The following is a 15,265-nucleotide window of genomic DNA, read 5'->3' as shown; positions in this document are numbered from 1 at the left end:
TTCCGCCCATCGAAAATCTGTCAGTTGCAAATCCATACAAATGAATCGTGGAGTTATATACGGCAACGTCCACTCTGGTTTTCCCATTTTCGGTAAATTGAACCTCTCTTGAGAAATAGAGTAGAGCCCATTCTGAAGTGGGATAGGAACGGCGGTTCAGCCACTGGATAGGAGGAAAATACACGGGAAAGGGGATGGAAAAGCGTTTTGGGGGGCTGAGAGGTCGGCAGTAGTGCCGAACTGACAGTCCGACAAATGGACGCCCGTTTGTATTTGCGAGCGTATTTCACTCCACGGACAGTGACCAGACGCGCCCCGGATTCTCTTCTCATTCCCATTTCACCCTCGATTCACCCCTTTAACCCCCCTTCACCCACTCGCACACCTTTTCGCGCTACCGTTGGGTCAAATCATCCGAGACTCCTCCCATTTGTCTCGTTAATGAGGAAAAACAATTCTGACATTGAGATGACTGAATAGACATGTGGGTAAAAGCTCAGATTGATAACCCAGTGGTCGTGGGGTCGAGTCCGATCACTGGAAATTTTTTCACTTGACCCTCGATATGAAATAACTTGAACTGACCCGTGATATTGAAATCGATGGGTCAAATTGTGTGGGTGAACATTCTTGAGTCAAAACAAAATAAATCTTTATCTGTCTTTCTATCGATAAATCGATGATTTGTATTGAAATAATGACCCTGAACTTGTCCCGCGATTAATTCCCTCTAGGCGACGTATCACTCGTATTTCTGGACTAGTGTGCAACTTCCCCTGAATATGTTTACGACAAACGATAATGGTTACGAGGTCGTCACGGCTGGTTAGTGCAACCAGAAGTAGCACAATTGTAGTAGTGTACGCAATGTTGTTGTAGACACATGCTACAAATGTGTTATCGGTTTTACTCACTTGATATTACGAAATCATAATATAACCCAGTCACTCATTCGCGTCAATTTGTGTCAGTCGGATTAACGATTGTGTGAGAGAATGTACGCGAATGTGATACACACGCGCACGAAGAGAAAAAAAAAACATCAATCTGAATGAAATGATGAATCACTTTTTATGGAGGGGTCAGTTGACTTGCGGACATGATTTTTCCGCTGTACTGCAACGTCTACTCACGATAATTGACTGATCCAAAACTTTTAATTTATTTCAAATGCAGAAATGACATTCTGACTCATCGCCATATGTGGACATTAAAAAATCACGATTAGCAAGGATGAATTATCCAGAACATAAAATACACGAGCCGAACGTAATTTATACAAGAGTAGACGTAACGTCCCGTGACCTTCAAGCACACGTTGCAGTACAGAACGTAAAAACATGAATAAACAAAAAAAAAGGAAAACCGATTCCACCAGTGACACGGAGAGAAAACATTACGATTGCGGGTAACGTGTACAGAATCGGATTGGCATTCAATTCTGTGCACTGAGATGATCAAAGAGTACACGCCACAACGTCGGATTGCAAATGCCCTTTTCAAAGGGGTTGAAGGGTGACAGTGGTAAATGCAAGTACTCGACTGAAAGTCGATTTCATCTCCAGATTCGTCTCCCCGGGTTCAGGTGTACCAAAGAAACTATTTCACGTGTTATCGAACCTTCAGTGATAGGGATATCACTCACTATCCCGATTTTGACACTTGATGTTAAAGTAAATTCAGAATTCATGGATTCACAGATTTTGCGAGGTCTAGGTTTGAAAGGATTAATTTTCCGCAATTTTTCACCCTTTCCAGAATCACGCAATTATTATTATTACTATGGTTATTGGAATTTTTTTTCTGAGCATTTGCAAAGATCAGGAAATTTCCCATCCAAAATGATTTAGCCTGTATCTTACGGTTTTTTTGGCGGAAATTTCCCTGGCTATCCAACCGGTTAATAGCCGCCCCCCTTCAACCTCTTCTCGAAAAATTTCCCTTTGAGATTTTCTCTCAATGATTTTCAAATTTTCAAATAAAAGATGTGATCTAGTTGTCACTCAAAAATCATTGGACCACTTAAATTTTGAGTTCATCGGTTCATTGGCCGATTTATGATATAAGTCAACGGCGAATATATTCTCCCACCACCAAATAGATATTTTCTTCGAAATCCGATGACTCACCGTATCCAGATTAAACAGGCTTGATACTTTCTTCAGGAACCCGTCCTGTGACTTCTTCTTCCTCCTCGTCGCCATCTCCACCTCCACCGTCAATTCAACGCGAAGAATAATCCTCTAATTTATCAAAACCTTGCACTTCACCACTCACTCAATTGATATTCACACACATTTTCCAACTTCCTTAATACAGTGACACATAAATCGGTGCATAAAACAACTTCACGATAAAAAATAACAGCTGAGAGAAAAAAAAAAATCCACAGAAGTTTGTTACGTCGAGGATTAAAATTCAGTCTAGTCTGAAAGTTTCCAAATGCTCAACACTTGAGAATATTCGAGTGTCGAAACTCTTGAGTAAAAATAAAATGAATGGAACCAGTCGTTTTGACTGATTATACCGGGACCCTTGTGCAGTGGAATGAGGAGCGTTAGAAAATTCGCCTGAAAATAAAAGTTTCAGGTGGAAAAACAATTTCATGGATTTGTCTGAGAAATTTGGGATTGCGAACACTAATTTTAAACCTATTTCTCACTGAATGCCGGAAAATCGGTACAAAGAGATAAAACAGATTGAATTATTTCGTGATTTTCAGGGAATATCTCTGAATCTGAGAGCAACACGTGAAAATCGTAAGGACCTTTTATGCAGCACTCATTTCACTCTACAAAAAAGGTCCTATAAAAATTTCACTAACTCTCTTGGATTCGGAGATATCTCAGTGAAGCATCGTCGAGAGCTGAATTGACTCAAGTCGTTTTACCTCCTTGCTACTAAAATTCTTTTTCCGTACTTCAGAAGCAGATGCACCAAAATGACTTCATATCCAGTGGATGGAGTCGAAAATTTTTCTAGCTTTTCAACGGAAAATAGATTATTCCTCAATGGGAAATAATCCCCGAGATATTGGCAATTGTTTAAGACATTTCAAAGAACAATTGTCTCAATTTTTCAATTATCTCAGTCCACTGCAATGAGAAATTGCATTATCACTTATTTTTGCGGGTGTCACTCTCACGGTAGAGCGTGTACGAATGAAAACGAAGAGGAAGCATTTAAAAAGTGAGAAGCACTTGGAAAAAAAACAGATGTAGAGGGGAGAATCAGTGAGCGTGACTGAGGGGTCAGAGTAATTCCCAGTTTTTTTTTTTATTTAGGGAAATATTTTTTAACCTGCGATGGTTATCGCGACGAGACACGCAAGTTGACAAGTTTCCGTGAGAAATTGTTCACACAGTTGAAAAGCAATAATTATTGAAAGCAATCAATTCGAGGGAAATTATTGAAAAATTATGCAGGAATGCTGACTGAGAAAACGGAACTGAATATTCTAAATTTTTGTTCAGAGATTTTATCCCATTCAACTGACGATAAAAAAGTCGAAAAATCAATAAGAAATGTTTGAATTTAATTAAATTATTAAATTTCAATTCCTCCGGCAGTTTTCAGTGTACAAAAACAAATTCCCACTCAAGACTGAAATAAAACAAACCGCTTCAACCGCGAATAACTCAGCTCCCCACGATGCGATTTTGAAAATTAAAATTTCATTCAAAACCCCTCAAAAGCGCCGAAAATTTCGATAAACAATTACAAAAATCCACTCAGCCACTGCGAAACAATCGCTCAAACTCCGAGATTCTCCCACCCTAACCTCAAAATCCCACTCCAAAAATTTCTCCCCCATCCACTGATTCCTGATGCTAACGTTCACAACTCCCGGGTAAAAAAAAAATTGAATAAAAACAAAAATAGAAAAAAGACTCACCGGTGCCCTTGAACAATCGATCCAACAATCGATTGTTCACCCCTGCTCCCTGACCTTGACAATTATCCCCCGATATCGATACACAACGTATAAATAACCAGGAATGAGTGAAAAGAAAAATGCAGGAGTGAAATATAAACCGTTGGTCAACTGACAAAATCACTGGCAACCACCTCCAGGCATTCTGAACACAGCCTGTTGCACTTGAGGCTAAATCGACTTCTCCCACCACAAAAATTCCCCCATTTTCACAAAACACTTGTTCACTTGTGATCCGATTGGTTTGTAGGGGGTTGTAGAGGGGTGGTTTTATAGTTTTAAGGATTTTGGGGGGGTAATTTAGTCCTGGGAGGAGACGAGGCTTGCGGCGTCTCACGTAAACAGGTTGTACAGACCTCTTTGGGTTTTATCCCCACCTCTGGTACGACTCACTTGTCGCACAGCGACGCCAGAGCTACATTCACGGGCGCGGGAAATTATCGTATTCAACTAAATTCACGAGATTCAAATTATGACATATCCGAAAAATTATCGTATGCGGATAATTCACTAAATATTTTTTCCACTAACGAGATTTTTTATTTACCCAAATGATATTTTTTTTATTTAATTAATTTACAAAGTTTGAATTATCGTATGATATTCGAATACTATCTTATATTATCGCATAAATTATCGCATAGTGTTATATATTGGGGGTGAATTAAAATAAAAATTTGATATTGGAATATATTGAAAGATATAATACCACACAATATTTTCTGTTGGAAAATTCTGAAAATCCCGATAAGTACGGAATTTCGGGGAGCCTTCACTTGGTGTACATGTAAATATTTTGAATCGAGACGGTATCCTTCTCATTGTTTCTGTTTTCCTGTTAACACCGCCGATATTTCTAGCTATCACTCTCTTTTTTCAAGTGAATGACTGCATTTTTTTCACCAATTCCATTCACGTCTCGCTGATTTTATTGAAAACCCCCCGATGTCATGTCAGGAATATTTATAAAACGCCAGGTGAAGTTCCAAGACAGTTATTCGCGATGAAAAAGGGGATTATCCGTGGGAATTGATGTAGATTATTAATGATGAATGGGACTAAGTGGAAATCGGTTTTATCGATGGGCCATTGTCATCGGACATCGAAGTGAGGTGTGAAAAAAAATTCAATCTTTATTTTAAAAAATACTGACTTCAATTTGAATTCGTGATTTTATCGAATATTTCTTTTCGCGTTGCGAAGCCAAAGGGAAATCTCTCCCAGAAATCCCCAGAAAATCTCCCCAACACATGCTAGAGGGGTCAGAGAGCATTCAAATTTTCACATGTCCAACTTGCGCTCGACGTAGCACAAATGCAATTGTATATACACTGAGACATTGTATATACAGAGATACATAACGGATGTGGAGCGCAATGGAGAGCGCCAAGGAAAAGTTTTGCAGAGAGGGTTGTGCCTGTTCACGAAACGACCAGAGAACATGCATATTTTCCCCCCATTTCCCTCGCTTTTCTTCATTTTTTTTTCTTTTCATTTAAATTGCACAAAAAAAGAGTCTTGGTGGGTGTTTAGGCTGTGAGCTATGACCCGGAAACTTAAACGAGGCTTCAGTACTTGAAAGAGCGAGGAGACATTTTGTACCTGAGATGAAATGACTCTCATCATTTTTTTTTTTCAACATTTTTTTTTGCGAATCGAAAGGAACGAGAGAGGAATATTAATCACCCCAGAGAGGAGTGAATCCACGCAGGTGAGTAAATAATTTCTATTTTTTTCAGTTATTTGTTTATTCACGTTCTGTTTGTTAATTGACATTTTTGCGATTTTTAATGGTTTTTTTAGCGCTTGATTTAGCTGCATATTTTGAATGTCGATCTTTTGTATATCTAGTGCGACATCTACCGAGGATCTTCGATTGTCATCGACAATCAGTAAAACAGACGATCGATATATCGATCTACACTTGAAAAATATTGTTACTTGACAACAGATTAATATTAATAATTACGCATTAGATAAATAAAAGTAAAGATTCATTTGTTTTTAATTAGGACATGATTAATGCTTTTATTTATATTTCATTATTATAAAAGGCTTAAATTTTTTTGAGTAAAAAAATAAAACAGAGTGAATGCAAAACAAGTATGCAATTGAAGTAATTGAATTCCACTGGCATTCCTCTTTATCCATGCAATATACTTTGACAAATGTAGCAAGTGCGTTTAAATCAGGATTGCACAAAACAAATGGGGTCGACTGGTTGTTTAGCTGCTATTGGAGGAATAAAACACTTGTCAATGGTTTATTGATGATTGTAATGGGAGATTACGTGGGGAACAAAAGGGCGTATGATGGATGACGCTGAAGTGTTGCGGTTAATGGCGGTTTGATGATGTTCCGGTGTCCTCATATTCCATAAAGTCCTGAGTCATCCAAAAAATAAGAGAGACAATAAATAAAAATCATAAATTCAGGGAAGCATTCAGCTCCAACAGAAAATTCATTAAAAATATCGAATGTTAATAAATTTTACACAATTTTTTCTGATTTAATTGACCCAATTCCAAAGATATATTTTCCCAAACATAATTTTTTTTTAGACAATTTTTTTTTTTACAAATGTGTTAGTCACTGGTTAAAATTATTTGGAATTTCAGACATAGAGTTCATTGGAATTTTCGATTAGGAGTTTGAATAAAATTTCTCATTTATCTGGAAAATTTCGGAAAATTATTGCTTGGAGCAACGATAACGATGAGAAATGCTGGGAATTTTATTTTTCCAATCAAATTAGTGGCGGATATTTCAATGATTTTAGATGTGAAATGACAAAATTCATCCAAGCAAGAGATCCAGTAATAGAGGAAATGGAAAGTTAAGAAATGAACTCGAGAGACTCATTTACGTAATGCACTGGTCTGAAAAGAGTTTCCACTCTCTTCATTAACCAAAATCTCAATATTGGGTGACGAAAGTAATGAAAAACGACTTCTCCCTCAGTAATTGAAGTTGACAGTAAATAAAGAAAATTATTTTCCCGGCTTCACGCTGAATTTTCCGAAAATAATTCCGCATTTCGTCGCGGATAACGAGAGCTAGTCGTCTGGTAAGAATTATCTGAAAATATATCCGCATTCTTTTCGCTGAATAACCCGAAGGGATTTGGAGCAACTGCTTTCAACCCTCGATACAAAGGGAGAGTCCGAGACTCATGTCCTATGGGTTAAAAAAATAATGGAGAAGAATCCAGTGAAGATGGAGCAGCTGAAAACTACGGGTGAATGGTTGAATAAGGGCGGAATCTATTGGCTTTATCCATTCTCTATAATACGAGACAAGAGTCCCTTTTGTTGAAACTTGTTAAGGACTCTGCAAAGTGCCAATGGAGACGCCTTTCCTCTCCAAACACGAGACAGTTCAATGCCCTTTGATATTCGATCCTCAAATCAACAATTTTCTTATTAAAATATTAGAAGCCCATTCCGAGTTTGAAATTCAAGTTTCTCTCATTTCATCGTCTTCCTAATTAAAATTAAACAACAAAATTTCATTCGCAATTTTTAATTCTCTTTTAATTCTACGATTAATAAAAAATTTAAATCATTTGATATTATCGATTGGGGGAGTTTTCCATTTTTTATCCACGATTTAATGAGGAAAAGATGCGTTTCCCTGTTGTTTTTATTTTCGCGGAAAATTCAGTGTCCATTTTCCCTCGATAATACTTTAGAGATTGAATAATATTTCTCTTTTTGTTGGTTTTTTTTTTTTTTTTTGGAGTTGATTTCATTCCCGCGTGTCGAAGCGACCGCCTCAGAGAAATCTGAACGAGATAAGGTAAGATCGATGCTTTTTCAGGGACAACTACATTTATCACTGGAGTCAGTTAAGCGATACCAAAGAAAACTGTGGTGCTGGAGAATAGACGGAAAAATAAGAACAACTCACCTGAATTATTTGTGAATAATCGACTTTACGGTTTATTTATGGTGTCGGCCATTTTTCAGGGAGATAACATACTCTTATCATTAATATTTCACTCGTGGAATTTATTTGTTAGTTCGTTCAAGAGGCAAGACAACAGAAAATTCCCTCGAGAAAATAGTGCACGGAGAAAATTTTTGTCTCAGATTGAATCGATAAAAAATATTTATTGATAAAGTATTTTTTATGTTAATCTCATTGTCTCAAGGAAATATCCAAACAAATAAGATAATCATGCGACAGATCAATTCATGCAACAGTACACCGAATAAAATTCATGAAAATTCATGAAAATTCATGGAAATTCATGGAAATTCATGAAATTACTCTCATGCTCACCTGATCGCCGTCGTGTCCCTGCCAGCTGTCATGGCTCTGAAAGCACAATAAATTCCGATCGTCAGTATCAATAACCAATCTATTTCAATAAAAAACAATACCACTCATTCGACATAAACGAGAGAAAAAAATCACCACAGGTTGAAATTTGGATTGAAACTTTCCGGGAAAATTGAGTCATGGGAATTGATTTTTCCTCGCTATTTTTCATGCCTCGGCAAATCGCTGTTCCCCGTACAGCCCACGATGTGTACATTTATGTTTGTATTTTTTTTTTCATTCCGAGGGGCCATAAACCCTGAATAGTATCGGAAAATTGTTTTTTCACGTCACAAAGGACGAAATTTCGATATTTGGGAGAAAAATCGTGCAAACGAATTCGAAGAATTACGCGGATAAATTTACCAGCCAAATTATTAATCCAGTTGTTAATTAATTTATTTAAAATTGCAATCGAGACTAATTGAAGATGATTATTAATGGAATAATCATGAATCACCACGGGTGGATAAAGTGGGGATAATTAAAAGGACTCGGAGGACGGAAAATGTACATTTCATATGGAACACGTGTTTTGGTAATTGTCGTGTTAATTGTGGAGCAAATTGTATGCCTGATGGGATGTTTACGCGAAATTCATTAGTCGTTCGTGTGGAATTGTGTATTGCGGAGTGAGAGGGAATTTTGACTCATTAAAAATTTCGAGATTAATGAGATAATTGGAGGGTATTCGTGCGGCGCCGCAAATACTTGTGATTCTTTCAGGAGCCCTTGAGGAAAATGCGATTTTGGAGAGACGGAGTAAATAGTAGAGGGCCAAGGTGAAGAGTTCTGTCAATATTGTGACCTTTCCGGATTTTTCAAGTTGGCAAATATCCTTTCGTGATGAAACTCATTTTTTTTCCCCCACTTATGCGCCAGCGAAATTGACGCAATTAAACAGCACTGGATGTTATTTTTAGAAAATTTGAAACGACGAATAAAGGTTAATTAGGAAGAAATTATTTATCATTTAATCAAAATTTTGGAATTTAAAATTCATAAAACCTAGGGCTGACTCTATTTTTCTCGCACCACTCAACTCAGCATTTTTTTTTTTGCATTCACTCATTCCCCGTCACAGATTTTTATTTTTCATCCATTTCTCGTACTGCCGGGGAAAGAAACAGTATCACAAATATGTACATCGCGTAATTGCGTGGATCGTATCTGTTAATTAAACGTCCACCTGATGAATGTGAAGTGGCGGTTTCTCCTTTCGGTATTTCCTCTAACTTCACATTTTGGGTAAATAATTTAATGTATGTGGAAAACTCATTCCACGGGGATGAAAGAGAATGAATGAGAACGAAGTCGCGATAAAGATCTGAGTTGAAAAAATAAAATAAATAAAAGGGAATGATTTTTTCGAATCTTTCAGAAATATTATATAAAATATATCAGAGAGATTTTAGAACGAGAAGATAAAATTCAGTAATTAATTACACGAAGGGAACGATTAATTATTGAATACCTGAAAGGATTTGTTATGTTTGAAAAATGAACCGTTGAGTCGGAATGAAAAGTCGTGAAAGGAAGTTACAACCCGAATAAATCGGAAAATTCAACGAGCCATGGCTCTCGTCACTTGGGGGGTGTCGACGTTGCCAGTAATTCCATCTCGGAAGGCTCTTATTTCCACCCGGAATACCCACCCCCTCAGGGAAAATGCTTGTCCTTACTCTCACCCCGGAAGTACCTCAGTATCTTCAACATCCCGAGCTCCCGCCATTTCTCGGCGAAGTCAGATAGGAAGTAGTAAAGGCCGGATAACTCGTACCAAGTAATTACCAATAATGGCTGATTACAGCCACTTTCCTTGGGCACTAGTGTCCTTAAACTGGCGTTTTATCTATATCCCAGAGAAGAGTAAACTCGGGCTTTAAAGTGGAAAGTTTAAATTCATTAGACAAACTGACAGCAGTTTCATCAATTTAATACGTTTTTCATTGGTTCTTGCTTCTCGCTGGGACTGGGGAATATATCTGAATTTTATATCTTGATAGGTCGCGAAATTTCCGGAGATAAAATCGATATAATGTATTTATTGGGTTTGACCCTTTATTTTGACCCAAAAACATTGTTTTGACCCTCGACTTTGACCCACCGAATTGAAATTGGAGAATGGTGTTCTGCGAACTGGTGTTTTCAAAATGGATAGTTGATTTCGGTGGAATGAATAAATTCTTAGACTGAAAGCAATACCAATATTGATTAGGTGCGATAAAAAGACTCGCAGACTGCATTGTCCTGGATGGAGATAAAAAAGACTCTGAATCTGTAAATTTCGCAGGCGCCTGGAGAATTCACGGTTCATTGGACCCAAAGATTTCAACCCCCCGGTGAGCGACTCCTTGGCACCTTGCCGTCTCACTTATTGTTCAATTCACTCACTTCCTTTCTCAGCAAAATTTACCACCCAATACACATAAACTCCAAAGGAATATTTCGTAATAATAGGAATTTGTATTTTTTTTTTGTCGTTTTCCTCCACCTCTGGAGTGTACGAGAAGAGAGTAAAGATCGTGACTGAATTCTAGGGAGAGCTCGGGTAAATTATGAGGCACTAAAGAGTCTCGGGTTGAGGTTTCACCTCCGCGAACGTACTACATCCTTCCCATTCGCAGACCAGAGAGGCAATAGCATTTTCTGGTTTTCGCAGGTGGAAAAATTCCCGACTCTTTCATTTCTTAACGGATCTCCAGTGACTGGGGAGAATATGGAGACGCGGGGTCAATTTTGTGGGTCAAACTTGACGGACAGGACTTGACCCTCAATCATTGGTAAATTAACGAGCGAAGTTGAGGGTCAAATAGATATGAAACTTGATTTAACCTCAACGCTACAGTGTATGATAAAATTATAGAAATTATTCTGCATTGCGGAAGTCCTGTATTTACCTTTCCGAAGGTTAAAGAGGGTTCAATAATGATTATATGGCTCAGTATCAATTCGAACGGAATATCAACCCACAATGAGGATAATCCTCGGTCTCTATTTCCGGAATTATTGATCAAACTACAAGAGACTAAAAATAAATAAGAGTGGGCAAGGGCGTCGTGTCTGACTCGGTTCCACTCCGACATTACTGCGAATTGCGACGGTCTCTTCTCGGAAAGCTATCGAAATAATAGACCTCAACTAATGGACCTAATCATCCTAACACTGAGAAAAAAAAACAACAAAAAAACCTCACCCGAATTTTTAAAAGGAATAATAATTGATCATTCCAATACTGACGTATCGATTGATGGCTATTATTAACAGTAGATAAAGTAGATTATTTGAAGTCTCTTGAGGTTATAAGCATGACAAAATGGTGGGCGTCGTCGCTTTGTGGATGAAATGGTTGATGTAATGAATGCGCGGAGTTATTAGTAGATATTACGATCGGAGAAACAGCGGAAATGATTAGACGATAAGTTGATGCGCCTAACGATCGATTAAAGCAGGTGGATTTGTATCGGAATTGGATGCTCGAAGCTGGGGAGGGAGAGGGGGTTGTATTGTTCAATTAGAGCATAATTTTGATCGGAGGAGGGGGTAGACTAGAGGGTTATTCAAAAGCCGCACAGTTGGCTTTACGATTATAGATGGTATTACACGTTCAGACTCGGAGATTCGGATGGCGCAGTTTCAACCCAACCCGCCATTGGATTTCATGGGATCTGTTTTGTTATGTTTGGTAATACCATTGCGATGGGAGAATCAATACTCAGTAGAGAAAGAAGTCCGATAAAAAATAATATCAACAGATAGAATAAGAAATTCAATGATAATGGAAATTATCGTGGATTATATTCCGGGAATTTCTGCTGGAGAGCCAGCGGTGGACGATCTGATTGAATCCCAGTAGTTCCGGTATTTTCATTGTTAATTTTTCTATATCCATTTTTTTTTTAGAAAATTTTGCTCATCCATGTGTTCAGAGGATTCATCAAACATTCAATTCCTCTGCATCACGTTCTGACAGACAATAGAAATCTGTGAAATCGTGACATTTGGAAAATCCATTGAAAATTTTTTCCAGACTGAAATTCGTTAACGAGCAGAAAAAAAATCATCCGCGTGACTGACAATTTCCATTGGCAATATGTTTTTTTTTTTTCAATCGTCAATTATCGTACGTGCAAATGCAATAAAGAAGACTGGACTGTGGGAGCGGAAAATTGGGGTGAATTTGGCCGGAGATGGAGTGGAGGTTAACAACGCGGGGTAGATTCGACAAAGCATCCCTTGCGGTAGGTTGTCTATAATTTGATTGATAACGATACCCTGTGAGTAGATCGGCACGCTTCAGTGATTGATGCGGCCAACATCAGCCCTCCAAGTGATATTCAGGTAAACGTCAGTATCAAATGGTGAACAGAGAGACAACCAGTGGCTATTGGATTCAGACCTCACCATCGACGGCTTCACCAGCCGTATTATTAACCAGTCTCTTCGTTCACGAGAATTCAATCAACTGGACTCCATAGGATTTGCGGTCTACTTGTCTTTCCAGCCGAGAAAACCGAGAGGTAAGGATCATTTACTTGTCACTGGCGCTGCAACTAGACTTCAACGATAAGTGAGGTTAGCGTCCTTTTTGAAATTGAAGAGTTTCCCGCCATTTGGGTGCATTCACATGAACGACGATTGGCGCGGAAATTCTTTTATTTTGACAGCAATTCATATCCATCCGCAGGATGAATATTAAATGCCAGCAGTCATATGGCTGTTATGCGGAACTCCTCCATGAATACGAAACTGTTTTATTAAAACCCAATAAATAGAACTCCGCGTTATGCTCGTCAGTCGTGCGAAGTCATACAATTTTTTCCGTTCAACGAGACCGTAAATATTCACATCGACATGTACTCGCTTTGTATATTTACTCGACATGACTGGATACAGCAGATGATACCCGTGGCTGTTGCACATCCGATTGAATTTTCTCACCACGTCATTGAATAGAATAATGAAGGATCGAGAGTCGAATCGACGGCTATATCATAAATTGATAAGTGAATAAATGAAGAAATCCGTAATATTCGGGGAATGAGGATTAAATATCCAACTTTTGACTGATTATTTTGAATAATTGAGCGAAACCGGTCCCTTTTGTTTCAACAAGAAAATTAATCTCCTCTCAACTCGCTACCAGCGATAAAAATTAAAAAAACCATGCGCTCGTGAACGAGACTGGCTTTTCTCATCCACATTTTTTTTTTAGTCATCCACTTCTGGATATAGAGCACTAGTGGGTAGCAATTTCAAGTCAGGGTACGATGTATGCCTAGACGATAAAAGTAATGAGATCCATAACGACGTGAGTTTTACCCCTGGGTTGGACCAAGAGTTTTACCCTGCTCTAGCTCCACCTGACCTACCCCCAATGCTTTGTTACTTTTTTTTTCTGGTCTGTCCTCTTTTTTAACCTGGACCCAGGGGGGAACGTACCTTTAGATTTATACAAGCACTGGTCGTCGCTGAGTACTTGCCGTTAAATACCCCCGGAGTGGCCTCACGTCTCGTTTATTTTTTTAGAAATCGTGTCCGAGGATGAGGGGGTGCTAATGAAACAGTTTCTCAACTCGTGGGGCTGGTGTTGATTTTTTGGATCAGGCAAATCCAGTTAGTCATCATTATGGGCACTCCGTGGTTTTGTGGGTTGATGAAAAAGCTTGAGGATTTGTTGAGGTCATTTTGGGTGAGAATTTTCTTTATGACACATGCCTCTGTAGATGATGATAAAACTCCTAGGCCGACAATAAAATGAATTGAAAAAAATGGACGATTAACGGGGGATACTCCATCATCCCCGTGGGTCGTACACCCATGGAGATCAATACGATGAACCTTTTCCCAATGAGACCTGAAAATAGCTCCAGAGTGTTGGATGAAACTGTCGATTCGTCGGGACTGGGAATCAAAGGCAAAAAGACGAAAGCCCGAGGAAAAAAGCAAAAGGCATATTTGTGTCGCGTGTCAAATAAATTGGAAAAAAAAACTGGGTCAAACTGTAATAGCGGCTAATACCCGATGTCCAGGTATGTGTTTCATATCGGACCTGCTCTTTTATTTCAATTTTGTTTCAGAAACGTCTCCCTGATACGTGATTTATTTTTTCTTACCCCCCGAAATCTCGCCCTCGAGGTGACATCAGCAGAATTAATTCCGGTAATTGAGAGCATGACGAGATTGAACTTTCGGATGGTCTCATCGAAAAGCTTGAGGAATTCAACCTGGATTTCAGGTACAATAAAAAAGAAATAAAAAAAAATCCGTGGACGCTGAAACTCTCAAATAAATTGCAAATAAATGTTTAAAAGAATTGAATAATAGATTGAAGGTGAAACGGAAACAAACCAAATTACTGTACCCACAAAAAATAATACCTAATCAACGGAATGGCCCCAAGTTCGTGACCAGAAAACCGGGGGAATCCCCGGCAACTCATCACCCGCTCCCCAAGTTTTCCCGCCATTTTTTTGAAACCCCAATATCTCTTAGTGGTAGGAAAATTGAAATAACGGTTTTCATCGGCTCCGAAAACTTCTCGTTCTACCAATAACAATGAAACTTCACTCGAAAGTAAAAAACATACCAGCTGCGGCCATCTCACAGTTAGGTAGACCTTAGCGCGGCCAAACAGCCGCAGTCTTCTGAGTCTCCGCAGTTTTTTATCGTTAAATCCCATGCCCATGAAAATGGGCGACACACGTGATCCGCATTGATACTCCAGCTTGATAACACCCGAGTTCTCGTGGCGATAGTAAAGTTCATGTGCAGTGAGATATCACTAATATTCACAAAAAAAAAAAAAATCCGGGTAATTGCCCGAATCACTTGTGCATTTTAATTGAACCCACGGATCTATTTTAATCCCCAACTATTCCATCATTCAATCATTCAATTATTCCAAGGATCAGTAATAATTCAAAAATTCAATTGATGCTTTTCTCAATAAAAAATTGCATAAAAGTTGTTGTTAAATAAATAACAAATGGATTTTTAGGTATTTTT

The 15,265-nt window shown here is 38.4% G+C and overlaps 1 protein-coding gene across 10 annotated transcripts in view; it reads right to left on the bottom strand.

The window, feature by feature from the left end:
* dlg1 (discs large 1) overlaps nucleotides 1-15,265 on the bottom strand; it is a 96,928-nt gene that overhangs the window by 45,178 nt on the left and 36,485 nt on the right. For 9 of the 10 annotated variants that reach the window (XM_011307266.1, XM_011307270.1, XM_011307268.1 and 6 more), the window contains one exon: nucleotides 8,219-8,254. In XM_011307266.1, the coding sequence (XP_011305568.1) occupies nucleotides 8,219-8,254 (36 nt within the window). Of the gene's footprint in view, nucleotides 1-8,218; nucleotides 8,255-14,846; nucleotides 15,049-15,265 lie in introns of those variants that run through there. The other variant, XM_011307276.1, reaches the window with a different exon arrangement.

This window comes from Fopius arisanus, unplaced genomic scaffold (genome assembly GCF_000806365.1).
Source record: "Fopius arisanus strain USDA-PBARC FA_bdor unplaced genomic scaffold, ASM80636v1 scaffold00053, whole genome shotgun sequence".
NCBI lineage: Eukaryota > Metazoa > Arthropoda > Insecta > Hymenoptera > Braconidae > Fopius > Fopius arisanus.
The sequence above is the reverse complement of the archived record's forward strand: the minus strand, read 5'-3'. Positions and strand labels throughout refer to the sequence as shown.